Below are 27,899 nucleotides of genomic sequence, written 5' to 3'. Positions count from 1 at the left end.
GCACACTGCAACTCCACAGGGACAGAAATTTCCACACTTGGAATCCTTCCAGACTTTACCCTATGTCCCTCTTCATCTGGCTGTTCATCTGTATTCTTTAACTATCCTTTGTAATACACTGATAAATGTAAGTAAATGTTTTACGAATCATTATAGTTAATTTTCATACCCAAGAAGGGGGTTGTAGGAACGTCTGATTTACAGCTAGTTGCCCAGAAGTATGGGTGACCCAGACCTGCAATTGATGTCTAAAGTGGGGGGCAGTCTTATTAGTCTGAGCCCTTAACTTGCCTGTGCTAACTCCAGGTATTGTTGAAACTGCTTGGTGTGGAAAACTCACACATTTGCTGTTAGAAGAAAAAACAGTTTTTCCTATTAGCTTACATGAAGGTTGGAAAAAACAAGATTTTTTTCAATTGTATGAGCTATGAGTTCTAAGTCAGATAGTTATACTAGTCATTATGAAAATGTTAAAGTTAATTTATTACATTAAGTTATCTTTTTATTCCCTTGAAACCTGATTATGACTCAGTAGACGCAAAAAATAAAAAAAAAAAAAAAAAAAAAAAAAAAAAAAGAAAATCTGCCCACTGGTCAAAGAACTAATTGGTAGGTAAAATTTAGCGAGGGAAACAACAGAGACTAAAATGCTGATCATAAGATGAATAAGACTAATATTTTTTTAAAAAAGGAAAAATTTCTCCTTTATTCTTACCTTTTGTCCCAGGAATTCATTCCCAATATACTAAGAAGCAATCTGCAATAATAAAATGCTGACTGAGGTTTCTGAGGTGTTGGTTCATCTTGCTCCACAGCTTTCATGTTTAAGTCATTAAAGTGTTTCTCAACAAATTCTTTTTCTTCTGTATGCTGCTTAAGGATAGCGTTAATAACATCATTTTCCTGTTTTTCAGAAATGCACACAGGCTGTGGAGCAGGAATATTAAGTGAGACTCCAGTCCTCTGTAAGCATTCAGGACTAGTTACACCTAAATACTGCAAAAGCTCGTCAAGAACATCTTCTTCATCTCTTATTGTATCCCAAGTTGGTACAGTTTCTCTAAATCTTCTTCTAAACTGGAGGGAAACCCCATCTTTAACTGTTATATCTTCTAAGCATTCATGAGATGTAGAAGGCTCTTCTGGCTTCTCTTGGTGAGACAATGAAAGTATAAGAGATGTAGGTTCTGACAAACCACTTACAAGAGGTGGTCCATACAGGATGGCAGAATCCCATGAATATTTTCCAGAAAGATCACGTACTATAATCCTGACATTTGAATTGGCTGATGCAAGGCCAGCAGATAAACCTCCTCCAGGTATACTCTCTTCAGATCTGATCTGGATACAGGACACTAAGGTTGTATTGTTCAACACAAAGAACTGAATATTTGGACTCTCAAAGAGTTCAGGAGAAAGTTCAGTGCTTTCACTGTAATGATTGTCGTGATTTTCACACACCTGACTTGTTAACATAGCAGGACCACCACTCATTGGATAATGGCCCAAGTGATTTACCAGATGTGTAATAACAGTGCGGGCAGCTATAGAGATTAATCCTTGTTGCATTTGAGTTTTCACTAGAAATAAAAAATATAATAAGTGAGTGGGAATACTGCTGCTTCCTAGGAAGTCATATAAGAATGAAACATTAGACAACAAATGGGGATTCCATCACATTATCAAAATCACATTCAAATATTTGAGTAAATATTAATATTTTCAATTTAGAGTATGTACTACAAGAATGATAACGAAGAAGAAAACTGTTCTTTGATGAAGTTTTGTTCATTTTTATAAGAAAGCCCTTTTTGAAAATTTTGCTTATGGATTCATAATTTAAACTAAGGCTCTTAAATGTACGTCATACCGTCAAAGAAGGTTCAAAAGTGTTATAAATCACTTGAAATCACTTAGCACCCAGATTAAAAAGTCAATGAAATCCAACTGTTAAGTTTCTTATATTATGAGGAGATTCAGAAACATAGTTTGCAGCATGCCTTAAATGGCATTTAATTATGGCTTTTATGGATGACGTAAAAGTGTCAGAAAAAAGTGATCTTTCACTAAACTTTAGGAGTCAGGATCAATTTAAATAGTGAGTCAGTGTAGCCAGCATATGCCAAGGAAACTTTATTTTAAAGGAAAAAATATTTTATGGCCTGCTTATTTTTCTAAGGCATTAAAGAGATCAGGAGCATATCTATATGAGTAACTTAAAAACAAACAAACATAGGAAATGGTAAAAAGAGAAAACTCAAAGAATATAGTAATAAGAGGCCTGAAGAGGCAAGGTGCCTAATGTCACAACCTGAAGGAGGAGGAAAAAGGAGGGGAGGGTGGAAGGAAAACAAAGAATACAGAAAGAGAGTAAAGGGAGAAAGGAGGAAGTGCAGATAGACAATAACTTGTCCAAGCCCACTAGCCAAAGACTGCCAGTGTGATTCTATAGAGGGTTGATGTGGAAGCCACTTATGTAATGAGTGGTGTCAGGAAGTGGGGACAACTGGGTTAACTTGATACTTTTCATCTAGGAGGTGGGAGGAGAGTTGTCATTAGTAAAGACATACTAATCATTCATGTTAGAAGAGGGTGTTCAGTTGTGTGTTTGTGTGTGTGTTGATAGTGTTCTTGTCTGTCTTATATACAAGGTTACAGAATAATCATGTCTCTGTATTGTTCTACCACAGTGATATTGTCTGAGCATTGTTATATTCTGAAAGTTAATCATTTGGGAATACTATGGCCTAGCTATCAGAATAAATATAGATTTGAAAATGTCCTGATGATCAAAGTATTACCTACATAAAATAAATTCCTTAATTTCGAGTGTACTTTGTGATGAATTTCAGTAACTATATAGAATTGTATAACCACCAACACAATCAATATATAGTAAAATTCTCACATCAAAGGAAGATAAATTTTATTTCATGTAAATTATACCTCAATAAACTCAACTTTATAAAGTTTATAAGGGAACTAGGTTGTGCACTGCTGATATGATTACTTAAAAAGAGGCAAGAAAGAAGAACAATGTTATATTTTCGAGGTTGTAGCCCTCAAGATTCAGAACCGACACCACTGGGTACAGGCAAAGAGTCAGCAACAAATCAGCTGCTATGCCATTAATACCAATAACATCTTCTCCATTATTCCAACTCTAAAAAAGAACAGTTTTCTGTGGACTTTGGTTGATTTTGAAATGTTACTGAGTGTCAAACTTTTAATCTTCCATAATCAAGTTTTATTTTACATACATGTATATATAAACATTTTCAGTTTACTTAAAAAGTTCCAATTACATTGAGCTGTTCTTTGACGATAGTATGGCTAGCTCTGAAAATGAGCTATTCAGCAGTAGATAGCAACACTAAATGATTAACCTTAATTCAATCCTACATTTTCAAGACCTATTATGGCAAAGTAAAAAGATATGCCACTGAATGATGAGAAACAGAGGGGTGATTTGAATCTAGTGCCTGCTTTTGCTTCTCTAATTACAGCTTCGATTTTAATGAGTGTTCACACTGTAAGAGGCCTTGCAGATAATCTAGCCAATACTTCCCATTCTCATTTTGCACTTGAGGGTTCACAGAAATTCACTGATTACACTTAAAAAATAAATTAAGATTTCAGAAGTAGGTAGAAGCATTTTCTTTCCTAAGCTGCTTCTCCAAATTCAGGATATATATATATATATATATATATTTATTTATATAAAGGGACAGAAACCTCTCAACTTGTTAATTTGGCAGTTAGGTTTATTTAGATTTATTTTTGAATTGTAAGCTACAGAACATACACATCTTTCTTCTACATATCTTAGATATAAAGAAAACATATGAAATTCTCTAATGTAGAAATTCAAAATGAAATTCTAAAATAACCAGCCTTGTGAGAAAATGCAAAATGAAGATATCGATGCTTCTAAGGCTTTATGTAACTAGCATTCATTTAAAAAAGTCTATTCAAGGTTGTCTTTTCATATTGTCAGATTAAACAAACCCTACAGCATTTGCAGCAAACCCGTAATTACTGATTATTATGGCATACAAAAGCAGCAAGGCATAAAAAGCTGCTGCAATTCACTGCACTGTAATAGAACATGCAGAGGAAGTTAATTTTGGCAAATGCTTTAAATATGAGCTTTGCATAATATGTATAGGTGAAACTATAATTAAGACAGAATGAATTCTTTGGAGCCTCCTTTCACTCTGACCCTGCAAATGATGACTTTTTGCTAATAAGACTACTGCCATTTGACAAAAAGCCAACTTCACTACCTTGCTTTATTCTTTAGTAAATTTAATAATTACAGCTACTCCTGCCAATAATTCTCAAATCAGACTTGTTCAATCCAATACTGAGCTTATTAGGGACACTCTATGTTTAGAAATCTTTGGCCAAAAAAGTACTTGAAGATGATGAAGCATGCCTTAGACAAGGGCACAATGATTAGCCATTTCTGCCACATTAAAAAAACCCCACAGCATGTAGTCACTACAGACCACAGAATCACCTGCTGTTAGCTCACAGCTGTTCCTAAAAGGTTCTGCATTTATCTGGTCCTTAATACCTTTAAGAAAGTCCAAAGGGAACAACTTTAATACATTTAGAGAATAGCACCCTACAGAGTATTTGGTATCAATATAAAGCTCATCTGTTTAAAACCTTTACACCTTTCTGTCTTTTACAGTGACTGTTAATGGCACAGTAAATTTGCATGAAATACATTAAAACTTCCCTTTACATAAGTAAACTATTTATTTCACTGTTTAAGAAATACACTATCCTGCCCTGAATCAAACTTTATCATTTTACACCTTTAAAAATGCAAAAAGCAAAGAATATTTTCATATAACTTTGTCCTTAAGTAAAAAAAACACTGTATTGTACTATGCCAAATCTAAAGAAATAATTATGTCACCTGTATCAATTACTGTCTGAATTATTTTTCCTATATTCCTACTTCACTTGTATATATGTGTTCTAGACAAATTATCAGCTATTTGTGATCAACCCAAAACCCTAGCCCTGTTTCCTTGATGTGTAACTTTATATCTTCACTTGCATTCTATGTCATCAATCCATTACCACGGCCACATCCTAAATGTTTTAATCATTTATAACTATTCTGCCTTTAAAAATCAAACTCTTCCTTGATAGTTTACTCTTTGACCACAACCTCCTAGTCTAGTGATTTCCCAATTTTGTTTTGTAGAGCCTGGGAGAGGGCTGTTGCAGATGAATGGGAGAAAAGTCAGCACAATCCCTGCTGCAGCTCTACTTTAAAAAGTTTTACAAAGTGGACTTCCTTGTGAAATTTATTTGAAGAGGTTCCACTGCTTAAAAACTCATTTAATAAACCACTGTCCTAACATACTGATATGCTCTGTGGTTCTCAAACTTGGCTGCATATTAATCACCTGCAAGGTTTTAAAAATCCCAGCAATCCCAGATCAATATATCAAAATCTCTATGGACGGGACCAGACATCAGTATTGTAATAAGCAGCCAAGGCTGAGAATCACTGTTCTAATTTGTTATTAACAACTACATCTACTTTCTGCATCACCTCTACTTTCTTCCAGCTTATTACCCATTTCCTAGCATCAGTTCAATCCTTACCAACCCTAGATTCTATAACTAAACCATATATCAACATTCTGAAAGCCATTGTTCCCTTGTATATCTGCCAGATCCACCTTACTGAATGTTGACTGGTGCAACCAAAATTTTGCAGTTTCCATTTTCTACTGGGCCCTCAGTAACTTCTGTCAGTCCCCTTAATTTACTTCCACCTTCTTCTTTCTGGTCGCAGAGGAAGGGCTAATATTAACACCTAATCTTTCCAGCTCACCTCTCAGGAACTTCATCTCTATTAATGATCCCCTTACTAACTTCCTTCTCAGCTTATCATTGAGTTTAACTGTCTTTAGAACTCCTTTAATCCTGAATAATCTTTTAACTTATCTATTGTTTTATGATTTTTCTTTGCTTTTTTAAAATAAAAAAGTCAAGCTTTTTTAAAGAGCACTTTTGACAGATGGCTCTACTTCCTTAACTTCTGCTTGCTCTTCAACCCACAGCCATCCACTTCTGTCTCCTACTTTTCTGCTGAAACTAAAGTAGATATATTTGTCAGTCTTTTTGTACTTGATATCTCTATCATTTAATACCATTGGCCAGTCTTTAAAAAAATCTTTCTCTTCTCTTTGTTTCTGAGAAACTACTCTCTCCTGGTTTTCCTTCCTTTCCAACTTTTTCTTCTCAGAATACACACACCCATGTAAATACATATTCCTAACAAAGACCCCTCTGCTAAGACCTAGATCTGCATGTACAATCAATTGTCCACTAGATCTCTTCATATGAATATCCAACAGGCACTCTAAGCTAAACCATTTCCAATACTGCCCTCCTGATTTTCCCTCCTAATCCTTTAAACTTTCTCATATTCTTAGTCTAGTTTAGGGAAAATATAACCAATTTAACCCTTTAGCAACTCTTGCTTGGCCTATTGCAACAGCATCATGATTGGTCTCTCTGATCCTGAGTTAACCACCCTAAAATCAATCTAACATACTAGAGATCACCAAACTTTTTCTGCAAGGGGACAGAGAGTAAATTATCTTCAGCTTTACGGGCCATGCTATCTCTGTCCCAACTACTCAACACTACTATTACTACACAAAAGCAGCCATAATGACACACAAATGAAGAGCATGCATGAGTCTCAATAAAACTTTCTTTATAGAAACAGGTGGCAGGCATGGGCCATAGTTTGCTGACGCCTGTAAAATACTACTATCAAAGTGCTCTTAATACTAATTTTATCATGTATATCAGTGGACCCCAACCTTTCTGGCACCAGGGACCAGTTTCGTGAAAGAACTTTCCCACGGATGGGGGGTCGGGTGTGGAGGGATGGTTCAGGCGGTAATGGGAGCAATCGGGAGCGGCAGATGAAGCTTCACGTGCTTGCCCGCTGTTCACCTCCTGCTCTGTGGCCCAGTTCCTAACAGGCCACAGACCAGTACCAGTCCGTGGCCTGGGGGTTGGGGACCCCTGATGTATATCACCTCCTTAAAACCCTTCAGTAATTGCTGGGTTCCTCTGGGCTACCCCTGTATCTTGAATGTACTTTTGTTTTAATATGTACTCATATCATAAGGTTACTTGTTTACATCTTTCCCTTTTATCAGAGAGTAAACTCTCTGAATGTAAAAACAATGTGGTTAAAAAACTTATCAGAATAACTCAGAAGTGTAAAGGGAATGTCATCACATATAATCTTAGGAATTGTGTATCTGAAGTTGTTTCTTAAACTAAAAATGAACTTAGCTATAACGTACATGTCAAGGTAAACAATTACCAAGTAAGATATATTATCCTCCAGTATTTCTACCCAGGCCTCAAATCATACCTTGGGAGAACCCAAGCAACAATACTGTCCTGAAGAGAATTCATTTTACCTTCTGTTACTGGCTGGAGTTTAGAAGATCGTTCCGAATCAGGAGAGTGCAGAGGTTCAGGCTCTTTTAGGCTTTCCAAATGCATAAAAGGATCATAATCTACAGATGCCAAATCAGAGAGGCTTAATGGAAAATACCTTGGATTGCTAAAACACTGAGATCCATAAACACACCCATGTAATACCTGAAAATACAGGGGAAAAAACATACCAAGTTTTCCTTTTAAGTGAAAATAAATACATAAAGAAAAAGTAGAAAACAAGTCAACTGCTAATACAAGTACTTGACAAAAATTTAAAATATTTAAACACTTAGCTCTTCAATCAAGGTAAAATTTAATCTAAAAAAGAAGAATGAGCAAAATTTAACGAATGATTCTCATATTCAACAAAGACTTCTTTCAAAATTTTGCAATGAAACAACAGTGTCTTGTAAGAAGTACTTTTTAATTATCCCTAGGTACCATAAGATAAATCTATGTTCTTAGAAAACACCTAGCTCAGAGTTTCCCTGGTGGCGCAGTGGTTGAGTCTGCCTGCCGATGCAGGGGACACGGGTTAGTGCTCCAGTCCGGGAAGATCCCGCATGCCGCGGAGCGGGTGGGCCCATAAGCCATGGCCACTGAGCCTGTGCGTCCAGAGCCTGTGCTCCGCAACGGGAGAGGCCACAACAGTGAGAGGCCCGTGTACCGCAAAAAAAGTAAATAAAAAATAATAATAATAAAGAAAAGAATCCGCCTGCCAATGCAGGGGACACGGGTTCGACCCCTGGTCCGGGAAGATCCCACATGCCACGGAGCAACTAAGCCCGTGAGCCACAACTACTGAGCCTGCACTCTAGAGCCCGAAAGCCACAAATACTGAGCCCATGTGCCACAACTACTGAAGTCCGTGCACCTAGAGCCTGTGCCCTGCAACAAGAGAAGCCACCACAATGAGAAGTCCACGCACCACAGCTAAGAGTAGCCCCCGCTTGCCGTAACTAGAGAATGCCCAAGCACAGCAACAAAGACCCAATGCACCCAAAAATAAATTTATTAAAAATAAATACCTAGCTATAAAACAATGAAAATGTAATACTAAGAAATGTTATTTCTTTAGGTTTTAAAAACCCTTGGTTACCAAATAAATAATAAAGCAAAGAAGTTTACCTTATAAATACAGTTGAGAACAGATTTTTCTATTTTATCATTTTCTGTTCCTGTTGCATGGACTGGTAGGAGCAGTGTCTTTAGAGGTAAGGCCATGATCCAGTCCAGAAGGCACAGAAGTAAGGATACCACCAACTGAAACAACAACAAAAAAGATCATTATTATTGTAAACTCATAAAATAAGAGTTAAAAATTTAACAGAAATTCACCAACTTATCTTTTGTTTTCCAAAATGTATTTCAGGAACTATCAACTAAATTCCACCATTAATATTTACCTAGACCTAAATGATTTTAAGATGTATATGAACATTACTGTAGGTTTCTCCCTTATATTTTAGGGCAAGCAAGCACAATGAAACCTTAAGCATAATAAAAACAGGAACATTAAAATTATTATCATTTTTAAATTAATTAATTAATTTTTGGCTGTGTTGGGTCTTCATTGCTGCACACAGGCTTTCTCTAGTTGCGGCAAGTGGGGGCTACTCTTCGTTGTGGTACGTGGGCTTCTCATTGCAGTGGCTTCTCTTGTTGTGGAACACGGGCTCTAGGTGCGTGGGCTTCAGTAGTTGTGACTCGCGGGCTCTAGAGCACAGGCTCAGTAGTTGTGGCACATGGGCTTAGTTGCTCCATGGCACGTGGGATCTTCCCAGACCAGCGATTGAACCCGTGTCCCCTGCATTGGTAGGCGGATTCTTAACCACTGCGTCACCAGGAAAGTCCCCAAATTATTTTTAAACAAACATAAAAACACTGAGCTTAAAAGACAACAGACATCAATTAGCTATTCTTACGTAATGCACAAGAAATGGAACACAAATGAAAGGTTTTAGTTCATATGTATTACAATCATTTCCACATTTCTTTTCTAATTTAACACCTCATTGAGCAACCTGCCAGAAAGACTATCTTAACCACTTTCTGATACTCTTACTAATTACATTAAATGAATTTTTCTACTGGACACGTTTAAACTGATGGATGTTATAAACAAGACACTGTTATCTAAAATGTAGAGTAAAATAGCAGTATCTATGTGGTCCATTTTATTGAATAAAGAATCACAATTAGTACCATAAAAGTGTCAATCAAGTAGCAATAAGAGATACACTGATCTTTAGAATCAAAGACCAACTCTCCAACTCAAAGAGTAATGCTGGCCTAAATCTCACAACACACCCTCCAAAAGAACAATAAAGAACAAAAAGAACCAATAAAATACCACAAAACCCACATCCTCAGTATAACCAGAAAACAGAACATTCTAAATTCAATTATCTGTGAGTAGAAAATACACACAGCAAATCCAACAAGCTTTTACCCATTCTCCCACTGCAAGCTCTCATGAAGAGTGAGGGTAGTTTGGGTAAGCTGTAAAAGAGAGAAGGAAACCAGGTACAAACCAAAAAACCAAGCCCCCCAAAAAAGGTCTACCCTAAGTGTGAGAATAATGAAAAACATGTACTGGTAGATAGCGTACTGAGTAGAAGGAAAGTATTTAAAAGTACTGCAGGAAAGGTAATACTTTGGGGGAGAAAAATTGTTAAAAGGGAATGGAGAGACACCTTGTGGAAAACATAATGTGAAAAGAAAAATGAAAAGAGAAATTTAATACCTTGCAAGATTTTTACAATTTTTAAAAACTGATGGTTCTGTAATTCCTCTCCCACCTTAGTGTCATCCAATGAAAACACTATACTTTGCTAAACTGCCAGAAGAGGGAGCTCTTGAAATAGGAATCCCATAAACCACCCCAAGCTACCAACCTTGTCCACAGAAATGCAGACAGTCTTCATCTATAAAAAACTACTATAAAAAGAAAACAGAAAATGAGAATCTTAAGCAATTCAGCTGATGAAAATTCCTGCCCACCAAAACCAATAATGAAGCAGAAGAAAACTATAACACAACCTTCTAATCTAAATTAAATATTGTCAAATAAGCATTTAGGTATAGGGGACAACGAAAATCCCATCTTAAATCAGGAATTTAAAAAACTAAGAAAAAATAGACCAAAAAGGGAAGAATTGATTCAAGTCAGGAAAGAAAACTAAAAAAGGATAAAATGATATTAGAAATGAAGCCCAAGTTATAAGATGCCTAAGGAAGAATAAGTTTAAAAAAATAAAAAGAAAATTTAATAAGGGGTATTGAATAAAGAGAACAAAAGTGAGACAAAGAAAAAGGTAAAAAATGTCACAGAGAAATGACTGGAATGGAAGACAGAAAAAGAATATCCTATTGACTTAAATGTGGAGTCCCCAAAATCTACATATTGACAAGGCCTACCAGATCCAGGACAAACTGACCTGCAATAATCAACTCTAATACATATCCTGGTAAAACTTGAAAAGTAAGACCTAAAAAAATAAATATATGTGTGTGTGTGTGTGTGTGTGTGTATGTGTGTGTGTGTGTGTGTGTGTATCTCCTTAGAGCCTCCAGGAAAAAACATGAAATAACTTACAAGGACAAGAGAATAAAAATGGCATCAGATTTCTCAAAAACAGTATACAAGCAAGGCAACATTAAAAAAATAAAAACCTCAAGGAAAATAAGTGTGAACCAAGGATCCTTTTCAAGTATCTACTTGAAAAGTAGCTACTTTTCAAGTATCTTGCTGTTACAGAAAAAAATTTATATATGCAAGAGCTTAGGGAATTCTGCATTCATGAGCCCATCTTGAAGAATAAAGATGAACTTCATTTAACCAAGAAGTTGACAGAGGAACTTCAGTAAAAAGTCTAACAGTGAGTGTCTGATATATTTAGTTATGGATCTAAGATTTTTTAAAAATGTAGAGATGAGTGTAGAAGAATCATTTGTTACATGACATATGCTAAATGTTACGTGCAGACATAAAGGAACTAAAAATAAAGGTAAAGAGAGAGAAGAAAAGTAACATAAGCTCACTTATTAACATATAGGCAACATATGGGAGATAAAGGATACCATTAAATAATCACAAACCACATAGTATAAAAGGTTAAGAAAGCAAGGGAACAAAGGCATTAAAAAAAGTATACATATAAAGGTAACTACAAGAAAAAAGTACAAAGTTTCCTGAATACCAAAAGAATTTTAAGAAGAACAAAGGAAATACATCATGCAAAGAAAGAAACAGAAAATATAATATGCATAATAATCATAAAATAGACTGACAGAGGCAAGATAAAAAATACAATATATCATAAAAATGGGTTTAACTTGCCTAATAAAAGAAAAAGATTTTCAGTTTGGCTCACAAAGCAAGACGCAAGTATGTGCTGTATTCAAGAGATATAGTTAAACAAAAAGATTCAGAAAGGCTAAAACTAAGGAGATGGAAAAAGGTACACCAGGCAAATTAGAATTCAAACCAAAAAGCATTAATGTTAAAGCTATAATTCAAAATGAAGATAAAACTGTTATGGATATCTATGTATAAAATAACAGTGACTACAAAGGAAAAACCACAGTAGATGCAAGGAAATATAGAAATATTAATAGAAGACTTTAACACACCACTCTCAGTACAAGACAGGTCAAGAAGACAAAATATAATCCACATTAACAAAAGTTGAGATCTTCAAAAATGTTTATCAATAGTAAAATGATTTTGTCACCAAAAGAGTTTGAAAACTGCTAGTATAGAAAGTTAAGAAACAGACCCAAGTAATTATGGAACTTGATTATTCATTAAGAGGCAAAGAGGAACTTTTTAATGAAGGGAACTCAGAAATCTGGTTATCCATTTAGGAAAACAACAAAAATTAGATCCCTATCTCAAAAGACAGAAAATAAACTTCAAATGGATGAGGGGTAAAAGTGTAAACAATGAAGCTGTATAAGTACTAGAAGAAAACGTGAAAAGGTTTTCTACCTATGGCTCAAAATCTAGATACCTAATGAAGTAAAAGATTGATAAACTGACTTACATAAAAAACTCCCTAATATGTAAACATCTGAGGGAAAAATACCAAAATCTGACTGAAAATGTAAAAAAATATGAATGGACAATTCACAAAAATAAAGTAAAAAATTAGGCCATTAACAAATATGAGAAGATATTCAACTTCACTTATAAAAAGAGAAAGGTAAATGAACACTACACTGAAACACTATTGTTCCCCTATCAAACAGGCAAAAATTTTAAAATATGTCATACTCTGTGGTTAGGCTCTGGGGAAACACTCTCATAGTATATGCTTGTGGGAATGCCAATATTTAACATAATTACAATATCTGTTTACCTTTTGACCCAGCAATTCCACTTCTAGGAATACACCCTGAAGACACATTCCAACAATGTAAAAATATACAGACATAAAGTTAGTCACTGCAGCATTGCTTGTAACTGCAAAATTCTGAAAATAATCTCTACGTCCATACATAGAAGAATGACTTGAATAAATTATGAAATTTATAAATTATGGTGCACTCCCTCAATGGAGTACTAATACTGTACAGCTGCAAAAAAGAACACGGAAGACCTCTGTGAATTTATTTATTGTGAATTTCCAGAGTATACTGTCAAGTGAAAAACCGAAAGTACCAATGAGTATCTAGACTATTATACTTTTGTGTAACAAACAGGAAGAAAAAAGAAAATACAGATGTATCTGCTCATCTGTACAAAATAAACAAAGGATGGATAAACCACAGACAAATAAATAAATAAAAACAACAGGGATGGGGAAAAAAATCTCTAAAACGGAATATAAACAGCAACGTGCCTGTTAACAGCTGCTTCTTTGTTTCATATAGTTCTATGGGAGCTGTGAATGCAAGCCCTTTGGCTTTCAGAGCCAGGTGATTCGGGGACCTGTCCTTGGGTGGCAGGCTTAAAAGGTGGGGTGCTAGATGTATGGGCTAAACCCTTCTCTCCTCAGAGAAAAGGTGGAAATTGGGGGCTTCCTCCTGACTGTATGGAGCTCTGCTAGGGTGGGGTTTATGGCAAGAGTGTGTTACAGCCTTTCCTACCTATTTTTGATGTGGGTATTTTCTTAGTCGCTTGATGTGTAGAGGTCACTTGACTAGTTTCTGGATTTCTCTCAGAGGGAATTGCTCCATGTGTAGCTGTATCTTCCATGGGTCCAAGCGAGGAAGAAAATTCAGCAGCCTTCTATGTCACTACGTTGGTGATCCCCCTCTCTGCCTGTTCTTTAACTGCTATCTTCAAGGTGTTATACTTTGCTAACCCTTCTTACTCTACAGCTTCACCTTAAGTGATCTCATATACTCCCACAGTTTAATAGAACTCATGTGCTGACAATGCCAACAAGAAATCTCAGTGTTACCACTTCTTAATCATACTGTGTTGAAATATCAAGTATGTTTTATTACATATGTTCTGCCCACTATTTACAGAACTCTGCAGCTGTAATTATGTTTCTGGATCTATTCTCAGTTATTTTCAGGCATAAACAAGACCATAACAAGTAAAAAAATTATAAATGGACAGAATATCCTCCCAGGTTCCTTATAACCCTAAAATTCAAAGACTTTATCAGATGACCATGATTAACTTGAGATATAAACTAAAATGTGATTTAGTTACACTTAAATAATGGAAAGCTATATTTCCAATTATTTTAAACACAAGATTAATTAATGTCTCCCATGTAAATAGATATACGTTCACAGTTTTAAAATGTAAGTATCTTACTAGGTAACCACATATTAAATATTAAAAAATTTAAATTACCCTCTTGTCCATTTCATAAGATGAAGCTTCTGTACTTGGCAAAAGATGGGTAATAGTGGCTATCAGAATCTGTAGGAAATAAAGAAAATAGCTCAAAATATGTCAAACTAATGGTGCATCCTAAAACTTAAACAATAATGCTAAAGTGATACAAAATCTACTGCTGAAAGTTTATCCAAAATATATTAACATTGTTATTTCAAAGTAATTTTTAATAGGTCAGCTTTTCAAGTACACTTAACTATCAATCATTTACAATCCTAATGTACAGAACCAAAGTTATATATGCTCTGTTAACTATAAATGGATTTCTTACAAATTCAAGTCATGAATCAATATGTATAAACATACAAATAATATATGTTCTGATAGAAAAATGAGAAGACATAGATAAGCAAAAAGATTTATAAAAACCATCTGTAATTTATCACTCAAGACATCTACTTTGCTCAACCAATTAGGTATAGAAGGGATGTATCTCAACATAATAAACACCATATATGACAAGCCCAAAGCTAACACCATACTCAAAAGGTAAAAAGTTAATATCCTTTCCTCTAAAGTCAGGAACAAGATAAGGATGCTCACAACTGCCATTTCTATTCAACACAGTACTGGATGTCCTACCACAGCAATTAGGCAAGAAAAAGAAATAAAAGTCATCCAAGTCTGAAAGGAAGAAGTAAAATTATTTCTGTTTGTACATGACATGATCTTATATATAGAAAATCCTAAAATTCCACCAAAAAAAACCCCGTTAGAACTCATAAATGAATTCACTAAAGCTGCAGGATGCAAAATCAACATACAAAAATCAGCTGCATTTCTATACGCCAACAATAAACTATCACAAAGAGAAATTAAGAAAGCCATCCCATTTACAACAGCATCAAAATCAATAATATACTTAGGAATAAATTTAACCAATGAGGTGGAAGACTTATACGCTGAAAACTAGAAAACACTAGTGAATGTAGCTGAAGACACAAATAAATAGAAAGATATTCCATGTCATAGATGGGGAAGAATTAATATTGTTCAATTGTTCACACTACCACAGTGGTCTACAGATTCAATGCAACTGAATGCAAAATTCCAGTGGTGTTTTTCTCAGAAATAGAAAAAAACTATCTTAAAATTTGAATGGAACCACAAAAACACCCAAAGAGCCAAAGCAATCTTGAGAAAGAAAAACAAAGCTGGAGGCATCACACTTCCTGATTTCAAGCTTTATTATAAAGCTACAGTAATCAAAGTATGGTACTGACAGTAAGGTACTGACATAAAAACAGGCATACAGACCTGTGCATTAGAATAAAGCCTAGACATAAACCCACACAGACAGTCAACTAATCTTTGACAAGGGTCCAAGAACACACACACGGCGTTAAGAAAACTGGATATCCATGTGCAAAAGAATGAAACTGGACCCCAATTTTATACCACTCACAACAATTAACTTGAAATGGATCAAAGGCTTAATATAAAGACCTGAAACCATAAAACTCCTAGAAGAAAACATAGGAAAAGTCTCCTTAACATGGGTCTTGGTAATGATTTTTTTGGAAATCATACCTAAAGCAGAAGCAAAAACAAAAAAATAAACAAGTGGCACTACATAAACTAAAAGCTTCTGCACAGCAAATGAAACCATCAATAAAGTGAAAAGACAACTTACAGAATGGAAAAAAAGTATTTGCAAACCATATATCTGATAAGGCGTTAATATCCAAAATATACAAGGAACTTATACCCCCAATAGCAAAACTAACTAAATTTATAAATGGGCAAAGGATCTGAATAGACATTTTTCCAAAGACATACAAGTGGCCAACAGGAATATGAAAAGGTATTCAACATCGGTAGTATCAGGAAAATGCAAATCAAAACCACAATGAAATATCACCTCACCTTTGTTAGGATGGCTATTTTTAAAAAAACAAGAGAGAACAGATGTTGGTGAGGATGTGGAAAAAAGGGAACCCTTATACACTATTGGTGGGAATGTAAACTGATACAGCCATTATGCAAAACAGTATGAAGGTTCCTCAAAAAATTAAAAGTAGAACTACCATATAATACCACTCCTGGGTATATATCAGAAGGAAGTGAAATCAGTGTCTCAAAGAGATACCTGCACACCCATGTTCACTGCAGTATTACTCACAATAGCCAAGATATGGAACAGCCCTCATGCCTTTCGACAGATGAACGGATAAAGAAATTGTGGTATACATATATACACAATGGAATATTATTCAAGCCATAGGAAAGAAGAAAATCCTGCCATTTATGACAACATGAAAGAAACTGGAGTGCATTACACTAAGTGAAATAAGCCAGACAAAGACAAATATTGTATGGTATCACTTATATGTGGAAAAGTAAAAAAAGCTGATTTTATAGAAACAGAATAGTGGTTGCCAGGGTCTGGGGTCTAGTGAACTGAGATGTAGGTCAAAGGGTACAAATTTTCAGTTATGAAAATAAGTTCTGAGGATTTAATGTATAGTACAGTAACTACAGTTAATTGTACAGTACTGAATATCTTAAAAGTTGCTAAGAGTAGACCTTAAGCATTCTCACCATAAAAAAATGTTAACAATGTGAGGTAATGGATATGTTAATTATTGTGATCTTGGTAACCATTCTACAATATCAAATCATTATGTTATATACTTTAATATAATACAATTATATTTATCAATTATTCCCCAATAAAGTTGGGGGGAAAATAAAGAAATTTACTCTCATCTTCCCAGATATTTCGGTATATATACTTGTAAATATACACCTTTTTTTTAAAGAAAGATTTTATAGTGTGGCTTTTTAAATTAACATATATTATACACTGAACAGAATATGAATAAAATTGATACAAAGAATATGAAATAAAAGACCTTATTAAAAGAAAGCAAAACATTCTTATAGCGTTATCATTTACCCTGGAAATTTCTTGATCTCATTCAATTTTTTTTTTTTAAGAATATGTTGGGGGTAGGAGTTTATTAATTAATTAATTTACTTTTGCTGTGTTGGGTCTTAGTTTCTGTGTGAGGGCTTTCTCTAGTTGTGGCAAGCGGGGGTCCCTCTTCATCGCGGTGCGCAGGTCTCTCACTATCGCGGCCTCTCTTGTTGCGGAGCACAGGCTCCAGACGTGCAGGCTCAGTAGTTGTGACTCACAGGCCTAGTTGCTCCGCGGCATGTGGGATCCTCCCGGACCAGGGCTCGAACCCGTGTGCCCTGCACTGGCAGGTGGATTCTCAACCACTGCACCACCAGGGAAGCCCTCATTCAATTTTTTAATGTGCATGTTAAAAATGTATAGAGGTGGGCTTCCCTGGTGGTGCAGTGGTTGGGAGTCCGCCTGCCGATGCAGGGGACACGGGTTCGTGCACCGGTCCGGGAGGATCCCACATGCCGCGGAGCGGCTGGGCCCGTGGACCATGGCCGCTAAGCCTGCGCATCTGGAGCCTGTGCTCTGCAACGGGAGAGGCCACAGCAGTGAGAGGCCCGCGTAATGCAAAAAAAAAAAAAAAGTATAGAGGTAAATTTACTGTATTTTTATTGTATGCTATTAAATTTTTATAAATGATTGCTTCAAGTAGAAAAATTCCTCTAAACATAATTTATACCATAAAAGGCTTTACACACTAATAGAATCTAGTATATTAGATTAATACTTAATACTGGTAATAGAACTGGGCTTCTATTCCTAACTATGTAAGTAGGTAACCATTAGTGAAATGCTCTACTATTTTAGAATTTCATTTCTTCATTCAATTAGAGGTAAAGTATAACCATTTATCTGTAGGCACTGGCCACTATAATGTAAAGTGAAGCAATCTGCAAAAACTCTACACACCTAAGAATTACTTAGGTAAGTATTAATAGCATATAAACTATGAAGAAAATAAGGGGAAGGATTTGGAGGCCTTCAAATGAACAAAAAAAATATGCTTACTTAAAGAACACCTTAACTTTCAACAGAATAATCAATCTTAAAGGGTAAAATTTTCAAGTTTTAAAATTTCAAATGTTTTAATACTAATAGACATATATATGAACATTCACATTTACATCCAGTTATCATGTTCTGCATGGTAACAATGGTAGCTGCTGCCAACATTTATTAAAATTTATGTCCCATCACTTTTATGGCAAAAAGTGCTCAGCGTGTTACATATATTTTCTCATTTAGTCTTCAGAGCAACTCTGTGAGGTAGGTAATTTTATCCCAAATGTAAAGATAAAGAAAGCCAGAATTTAGAGGACTGAGTAATTTGTTGACAGTTACAAAGTTAGTAAATGGCAGAGTCAGGGGTTAGTTAAACCAGGTCTAACCTTCAAACCCAACCTCTTAACCATAATACTATATTCAACTCAACAGATTATTTACCTAAGAGATTCTACATGCAAGTCATCCTAGGCATAGAAAATAATGAAGAAAAAAAATGCCATTGTCTTAAAGAAGCAGCTCAGAATTTTTTAAAAAAAATATTTATTATTTGATTGCATCAGGTCTTAGTTGTGGCATGCAAGCTCCTTAGTTGCGGCTCACAGGCTCCTTAGTTGTGGCATGTGTGCTCTTTGGTTGTAGCAGGCGGGCTACTTAGTTGCAGCCCGCAGGCTCCTTAGTTGTGGCATGTGAACTCTTAGTTGCGGCACGCATGTGGGATCTCGTTCCCTGACCAGGGATCAAACCCGGGCCCCCTGCATCGGGAGCATGGAATCTTATCCATTGTGCCACCAGGGAAGTCCCAAGAAGCTTAGAATTTTTACACAAGTATATTTAGTGCTAAAATAGGGCCTGGCGACGTGGTTGGGTGGGAAATGTCTGGACTTGAAATTTTACAGACTTGGGTTTGAACCCTGTTTCTACCCTGTTACCTTATGACTTTATACAGTTGCTGTCTCCTCAGTTCTCTCATCTTAAATAAAGGGAGGAGAGGAGGCAGGGATAACAGTCCACCTCAAATGACTTTTTACGAATTAAATGAGGTAACATATGAAAAGGTGACTAGTATAGTGACTGATACATGGTAGTAGGTGCTTAATAAATATTAATTACTATCTTTCCTAAAAATGTTATAAGAATATGAAGATAAGAAAGATAAATTCTGGTTGGAGAGAACAAGTAAGGATTCTTATTTTTTGAGGAGATGGTATTTAAACCAATCACTGAAAGATGGGGGGTGGGGTAGAAAAAGTAAAACATTTTAGGTAAGAAGAGAGTGAGGGGTATGTTTAGGGGATAATAGCTGACTCAGGTGCCCAGACTACAGGGTATTTCATAAAAGGAATCAGTACATGACTCTGAAAAGATGGGCTGGGTCCTCATCTGGAGGCCTCAAATTAATTCCCAGCTAAAGAGTTTGGGTCTTATTTTATAGACAAAGGAAAACCACTCTGAGATTTTGTTTGTTTGTTTGTTCTTTAGGAAAGTGACATAAGAGTCATGTCAATGTGAATGATGACTTGGAGGGGATGACCTCAGAAGCCAGGAAACCAGTTTAGAAGGTTATTATAGTATCTCAAGAAAGAAATAATTAAGGGCTGAAAAACGTCAGGTATTGTAGGAAGCACAGAACACATAAAAAAAATAAAAATAAAAATAAACCACTTCATAAATGACTGGCTGAAGAGGAAAGGAAAGGAATGAATCAAAATAATCTCCTGATTTTGGTAACTGGAGGGATGGTATGTTTTCTAACCTAAGACAGGGAATGAAGCCTAATATACATTATAAAGACAACGGCAATGATAAATTTGCATGTAGCATTTAAAACCAACCACATAATCTCTTAACATAATATAGAAAGGGACTGTCATGAACTTTGATATCTCAAAAAAATACCCTGGGGCCTCCCTGATGGCGCAGTGGTTGAGAGTCCGCCTGCTGACGCAGGGGACACGGGTTCGTGCCCCGGTCCGGGAAGATCCCACATGCCGCAGAGCGGCTAGGCCCGGGAGCCACGGCTGCTGAGCCTGTGCGTCTGGAGCCTGTGCTCCACAACAGTGAGAGGCTCACGTACCACAAAAAAAAAGAAAAAAAAAAAAAAAGTACCCTGAGTGGCCATTATTTAGCTATGCAAAATTTAAAGAAAACTATTAACTAATTTTAATCTCAAGGTATCCAAATCTAAGGATCTTTAACAAGTCATAATAAGAAATAAATGAGAAATTACTTACTTGAATAATTTTCAAGGGAGAATCAGGCTGGTAAATCTGAAGTCTAGGTACATAATGAACCAGCATGTGAAGCATGTTACAAGCTACATGGGCTACTGTTTTATTTGTAAACTGTAATAATAATAAGAAAAAAACAAAAAAGCACTGTTATAAAAAATTTCTTCCTGATATTATTCATCTCTGCATTAGCTGCTAAAAAATTTTAAATTGTATACATGTTTTTTTTTGTCATTCTATATTTGTGTTTATTAAAATATTATTAGGAAGATAAATATACACCTGCAAAATAAGAAAATCATAACATATTCCAAAGATATAATTAACTTTATTTTTTCTTGTAATGTTTGTCCTCATTAAAGTTTTATTCCATTTTCTCTTACCTGGATTTCTGGAATGGCCTCTAAACTGCTAATCTTGTTATCCCATCTTTCCCCATTGCAATCTACTTACTATACTCAATACTTCCATATTATCTTCTGAAGAACTGTTCTGATGCTGACGTTCTCTATGCTTAAAAATCTTAGATGACTCCCCAATGGTATAAAGTCAAACTTTTTATGCTTATCTTTCTATAACCAAATCTCACCCACTCTTCAAGCCCTGACCACATAGTTCCTCTTTCCAGTCTTCTCTGATACCTAAGTCAAAGTGACCTCTGCTTTCTCTGAACTCAATCAGCAGTTTATATGCACCACTCATTTGGTTCTCTCAGCTTTTTATATTTTATTACTTATTTTAATCTTTTTCAGCCATCATATTATTAATCTCTTCAATCTAGTATTTATATTTCTTTTTCATTCTGGTATTCCTTACTCTGCCTAGCAAAGCACCTCAAACATAGTATATACTCAGAAATATCTGTCAAATAAGTAATATTTGTACTTTGTGTGTTTAGAGTTCTACACAGATATTATAATACAAGTCTTAGGACAAAAAGTAATATCACTCATCTTTTTACAAATAAAAAATATCCACTTATTCATTCAGACTCTCCAAATAATCGGGTTATTATTTCTGAGCAAATCTTATTCTGGTCACAAAGAGGGCATTTAACTTGAATGATAAAGCCAAAACCTGAATAGCTCAAGAATTCAGGAAGTAATAAAGATCGAAGGGTAGGTTACAAAAATACTGATTAAGAAATGATAAACAGCCTTACAAATGTTGTTAAATGACTGGTTTCCTTTTTAGGAGTCATCCATATTTATCTTAGGGACAAAGCCAAATATATAAAAAGTTGAGATAAAACAGGTCATCACCAAGATATCCTAAAATCAAGAGTAGAACTATTCTTAAGGAAAAAGTCAGAATCAAAGAAATAATGTAATAATAAATTAATGAATTAATGATTCTGTAAGGGCACAATATATAATTAACATTTAGAGAAAAATAATCATACATTCTATACTATCTTAATATAGTCCACTAAATATTTATTTACTTACCTTTAAGGAAACACAAATTACATTCAGAGCTTCCTTAATTTGAGGATGATGAGACTCATGGACTAGTTCTTCACATATCCAAATACCTAAACTGCAAAGTGCTACACATCTGCAGAAAAGGCAACCAATAATGATACAAATAAAAGTGGATGAGCGTTTAAATGAAATGACACCACCACCACAACCAAAACACCCACAACCAACCAACCCAGAGTGAGCATGCACTGTTTAGGTGAATTAATCAATTTGTTACTCTGTTAATTAATCAATTTATTGCTGTTAATTAATCAATTTGTTACTTAGGAAGATAAAGTGGAGGAAAGCACATCCCCCAAACTCTAAGCCTTATTTTTTTCAATTTAATTTAATTTTTATTTTATATTGGAGTATAGTTGATTTACAATATTGTGTGTTTCAGGGTATACAACAAAGTGATTCAGTTATACATATACATACATCCATTCTTTTTCAGATTCTTTTCCCATATAGGTTATTCCAGAATATTGAGTAGAGTTCCCTGTTCTAAGCCTTATTTTCAACTATAATTTATTACCAAGATCATAGGTGGGGATAACACACAGGATCTTTCTAACAAACCCATATTGATAAATTGATATTGTCATAAAGCTTTCCAAAAAAATATGCAACCTGCTTTTTGGGGACTTCCCTGGTGGCACAGTGGTTAAGAATCCGCCTGCCAATGCAGGGGGGAGCAGGTTCGAGCCCTGGTCCGGGAAGATCCCAAACGCCGTGGAGCAACTAAGCCCATGTGCCACAACTACTGAACCCACGCGCCACAACTACTGATGCTCGAGCGCCTAGAGCCCGTGCTCTGCAACAAGAGAAGCCACTGCAATAAGAAGCCCACGCACTGCAACCAACAGTAGCCCCTGTTCACCACAACTAGAAAAAGCCTGCAGGCAGCAACTAAGACCGGATCAGACCAAAATAAATAAATAAATAATTTTTTTTTTTTTTTAAAAAAGGAAAGTGTAATTTTATTGACTGATAGCAGCAGTCAGTAAGATATTATTTTCATATCTTTTACATTTAACATAGCTAGCTACAAATCCTTTTTAAAACAAATTGGGACCACAAATAAAATTTATACACTTTATAAAGGAATTCCAACAGAAACAGAACTTGGAGATATTTTGTTCTGTTTCCTCATGTCTTGTGAAACTTCAGTTCCCTACTTCAACTGAGTTTCAGCTTGAAGAAAGTAATCTGATGATCAGAATCAGTAAAAATTCTATTAGTGTGTTCAAGTATAAGTTTCTGATGAAGCATATAATGTTTCTAAGTATTAAAAGAAAGTCAGCTCCTTCTATATATCTTGCAAGTCCTGATACTGATATTCTTAAATTAAATTCAGTAGAATGCTAAATTTCAGAACAATTCAGTGCAGAAATATTTTTCTTCCTGAACATAATGGATCAGAAGTTAAGTCCCTTCTTTCAGTCCATCAGTGTTAATGCTACTAATTTACTATCAAAACTATAGAAAGTCTTCTATGTGAGGTCTACAGCTTCCTTTCTTCCCTACTGTTGTCCACCCATCAATCTTATGTAACGTTTATAGATCTAAATAACCAAGTGACAGGTTTAGCAGTGGAAGGAGCTGTAATCCTAAAATAACAATAAACTCTGAAGTGAAGCAAAGTTCTCCATAGATGCAGCTAACTAAAGACACAGTAAAAGGCACAGACTGGGAGTACAAATGCTTAAGTTTTTGTTTTTTGGTTTTTGCTTTTTAAAGGTTAACATCAGTTTTTGTGTGTGCATGTGTGTGTACAGCTTCCTACATTCTTCAAGATGTCAAAATAATCTAGATTATTCCCAGTATGGCTCAACTTTCTGCTACTAGTCAGATTCTGGGGTATAAGCTTCTAAGGCCTTACATTCCTGAAAAGTATAGGCAAACAAGTTTAGGAAATGTTTAACGTTCGACTTCTGGGATTTTCCTACACTGTCAACGAGCTATCATGTTAATGATTCCCAAGTGTACATCTGGTCAATTATGTTTTAGGCTTTGATATTCTTTCACCTGAGAGGCAATGAAGTTTTTTTTTAAAAAAAAAAATAGGCAGGGCTTCCCTGGTGGCACAGTGGTTGAGCGACCGCCTGCCGATGCAGGAGACACGGATTCGTGACCCGGTCCAGGACGATCCCACATGCCACGGAGCGGCCGGGCCCGTGAGCCATGGCCGCTGAGCCTGCGTGTCCGGAGCCTGTGCTCCGCAACGGGAGAGGCCACAACAGTGAGAGGCCCGTGTACCACAAAAGAAAAAAAAAGGCAGAAGATCTAGAATCAGAAGCTATAGGTTCAATTCTGGTTCTGCCACTTATTACTTATGCATCTAATAAGGCTCTGAAGACAAACTGCCAGGGTTTTAATCATGGCTCTACATTTTCTGGGTGATAGGGCATATTACTGAAATTCTCTGAGAGTTGTTGTAAAGATTAAGTGAGGTAATAAAGTGTTTAGAACAGTGGCTGGCACATAGAAAAGGCTTAATGAATGTTAGTTTTCTAAGCCATCAGTTTCTTGCTAGCAAAATTGGAAGAATAATGATGATTCCAATAATTTCTTAGAATTGTGATGAGGATTAAATGAAACAATATTATAGGAATATCCTCGTAAACTTAAAAGGTTGTCATTATTAACATAGAAAATGCTAGGGAAAGAATATCGAAAATCATCAAATTTGGGGCTAAAGCTAAAAGAAATGAAAATGTGGGATAATGGAAAAGACAATGTCATTTTCTGGAGTAGCTGAGCAGTATTAAAATAGAATTAATGTTGAAAAAGAATTCACTCCAAAAGACTTGTTTTTAGTTACCTTGGCTATTAAGTAAGAAAAATACACAACTGAATTAAAAAGCTGGAGCTATGTCTCATTTAAGAAAATTGCTCATTACTTTTAGTTGCTGGAAAAAGAAGAGGTTTAACTTAGAATTAGAATCCAAACGGTCAAAGTCATGATCTGTACTTTTATGAACCTTGAGTCAAATAATGTGTAGATTACTGAAAAAGACACAGCTTTGTGGAGGTTCAAGAAATATAAAATAATGATATATGATATTTGGGGGAAAAGAAGGAGCATGGTATGCTATTGGCAACCTGCTTTTTTTTTTTTTCATTGAAGTATAGTTGATTTACAATGTGTTAGTTTCAGGTGTACAGCAAAATGATTCAGTTATATATATATATTCTTTTTCAGATTCTTTTCCATTATAGGTTAGGCAACATGCTGATTTAAATCAACCTTTTTGAGAAAGGTTTAGTAACACAGACAAAATGCCACAGTTTTCACTTCTTAATGAGACATTTAAAAACAAAAACATTCTAAAATCTTATTTACATTCTATTTTTAAAAAATATCCTGATCAAATATTTATAAAGATTAATATATACTACTTTCTTAGATATATTACTTTCTACAATAAAAATATTTTAATTCAATTTAACAAACATTCATTGGGTAACTAGCACCATATTTCAAGGTACTACATAAGAGACGGTGACAAATATAATCTGAAGGGAAAGCAAAATCTACTTAAATAAAATTAAAAGAAATCATTTTGGACACAGAAGGTGACTAGGATTTTATTTTTTTTACTGAAGGGAAGGTTCATACTTAAATAATGAAAAAATGTATTTAATCATCCAAATAATTTAAATTTATGATTCAGAATAGCTTTTGTGTATCTGAAACGATCTGGACTGCTAAATAATTCCGTTAACTTCTAAAATAAAACTGCAAACACAGAATAGCTATGTCAAGTCTTAAGAATATCTGACTTACCGTGCAGGACCAGAGGGCTCATCTCTTGCCGAGCTTAATACAGTTTTGATTATAAGTTCCTAAAATGAAGGAGAAATATTAGCAATGACTAAGATTTTTTCATTCACTTATTTAACAAATACTTATTAAACAGCCACCACGGACCTAGGCACTGTGTCAGGCGCTAGGGATACAATAGCAAAATAAAACAGTCATTTTTCGTTCTCATGTACATACTTTTAGTATATTCCAATGTTATTCATAAAATTAGCTAAATAAATAAAACAATGGTATGGTCTGAATGTTTGTGCCTTCCCCCCAAATTCGTACATTGCAATCCTAACCCCTGAAGATGATGGTATTAGGAGGTACTTAGGCCATGAGAGTGGGGCCTTTATGAATGGGATTAATGCTCTTATAAATAAGAGACTCCCACAGAGTTCCCTAAGCACCTTCTACTCTGTGAGGACACAGCAAGAATGCACTGGCTATGAACCAGGAAGAGGGCCTTCACCAGAATGTGATTATGCTACAGCCTTGATTTTGGACTTAGCTTCCAGAACTGTGAGAAATTTCTGTCACTTATAAGCTACCCAGTCTGTAGTATTTTGTTATAGCAGACAAATGATTTTTGAAATTTATCACCAAATGTATATGTTCAAAAACTTTTTTTCTGATTAGAAGATTAATAAAATGCTCACTATAAAGATAATTAAAGCAGATTTAATAGCTCAAAGGTATGAACAAAACTTTTCACAACTTTGAGAATTATCATTTTAAAGAAAGCTTCCTCTTCTTATGTGTGAGTTTTGGGATAAGTGCTAGTTAATAGTTAATACGGTTTTTAAAAATCATTCAATTATTCACTCATTAAGGATTTATCAGCTATCTAGATTGCAAGCTCCTTAGAGGAGTAACCTTCTACTTATCTTTGTGAATTTAGCAGCTAACCCAATGGCTAGCCATTAATAGGTACTTGGAAGCTACCTATTGTTTAAGCCCAAGAGCTTTCTATGTAATAGTGCTATTTGGTTGTTTTTAAAAATCACTTCAGCCATTACTGCCTATACAATGGCCAGCAAAGGACAAGGCCACTCTGATCATACAAATCACATATAGTAGGCTAGGCTAAGCCCAAACGAACTCAAAACGGCCTAAGCAAACTGAAACTCTTACCTATCTTTGACCTTCAGGGTCTTCTGAAAATAGAAGAAACCAAAGCCATTACATCCCTGAAGACCAAAGGTCAATTTGTATAGTTTTAATTAAATATCATTATAAATTTGCATCGGCCCCTACAATTTTATGTTTAAGTGAAGTTCACTTGTTTAACAAATGTTTTTGGAGTATATTCTACATGCCAAGCAACATGCTAAGCTCTGAGGATATAGCAGTAACTAAGACCTTGTGGTACTTATTTGTCTAAAGTATAAATCAAACACTGAAAAATAATTACAAGTGTAATTATTACAAATGTTTCACAGAGAAATACAGGTGGTATGGAAAGTATATGCAAAACTACTGACAAGCAAAAAAAAAAAAAAACTACTGACAAAAATTTGATTCAAAACATTTCTTTCAAAGAAAGCACAAGTTTAAAAAAAAATCATCAGCATGACTTCTGAGGAGATAGAATGCCCCTCTCTCGTCCCTTCTTTATTCTCTTTTCCCTTCTAATTCTAGGGCCAATTCAGGTCAAACAGAGACCATCTGGCAATTACTATAACAAGCACAACTTCTTAGGACTGTTAAACCTGTGGGAATTTATAATACATGGGCATTCAGTTAGAGACAGGTCTTGACTTAGTGACAGAATTATTCACTACCAGGCACATTGCTGGGTCCAGAGCACTAAGTGCCTTTATCCTAACTAGGAGACCTGACCACACCACTCCCCTCTAACTTGGTCTAAGAATTACTGAGTCCAGAGGAGTAAGGATTCTGATCATGTCACACCTTCCCCTTCAAACAGAGGCTGACCTCTACAGAGGCACAAAACAACTTTTCACCAATTTTTTTTACTTGAAATTTTTAAAAAGGCTTGTAAACAAACAACAATTAGGGTATGTCTACTCCTAATTAGACACTATCTTTTTTTTTTTTTTAAAGATTTACTATCTGAGTAAGCAATTGTATAGACAGTTCAATTTTGCACCAT

The 27,899-nt window shown here is 35.2% G+C and overlaps 1 protein-coding gene across 8 annotated transcripts in view; it reads right to left on the bottom strand.

Annotated features, from left to right (window-relative positions):
* RALGAPA1 (Ral GTPase activating protein catalytic subunit alpha 1) overlaps positions 1 to 27,899 on the bottom strand; it is a 219,420-nt gene that overhangs the window by 63,331 nt on the left and 128,190 nt on the right. For all 8 annotated transcript variants that reach the window (XR_003005576.1, XM_024762042.1, XM_024762043.1 and 5 more), the window contains 7 exons: positions 25,763 to 25,821; positions 21,955 to 22,063; positions 20,510 to 20,620; positions 14,318 to 14,386; positions 8,629 to 8,763; positions 7,479 to 7,662; positions 716 to 1,580 (listed from right to left, as the gene is read on the bottom strand). Coding sequence is in view for 7 of the 8 variants with exons in the window: in XM_024762042.1 (XP_024617810.1) it covers positions 716 to 1,580; positions 7,479 to 7,662; positions 8,629 to 8,763; positions 14,318 to 14,386; positions 20,510 to 20,620; positions 21,955 to 22,063; positions 25,763 to 25,821 (1,532 nt within the window). In the remaining variant the exon portion in view is untranslated. The remainder of the gene's footprint in view (positions 1 to 715; positions 1,581 to 7,478; positions 7,663 to 8,628; positions 8,764 to 14,317; positions 14,387 to 20,509; positions 20,621 to 21,954; positions 22,064 to 25,762; positions 25,822 to 27,899) is intronic.

This window comes from Neophocaena asiaeorientalis, unplaced genomic scaffold, assembly GCF_003031525.2.
Source record: "Neophocaena asiaeorientalis asiaeorientalis breed wild unplaced genomic scaffold, Neophocaena_asiaeorientalis_V1.1 scaffold190, whole genome shotgun sequence".
Taxonomy (NCBI): domain Eukaryota; kingdom Metazoa; phylum Chordata; class Mammalia; order Artiodactyla; family Phocoenidae; genus Neophocaena; species Neophocaena asiaeorientalis.
This window is presented reverse-complemented; position numbering and strand designations above follow the sequence as displayed.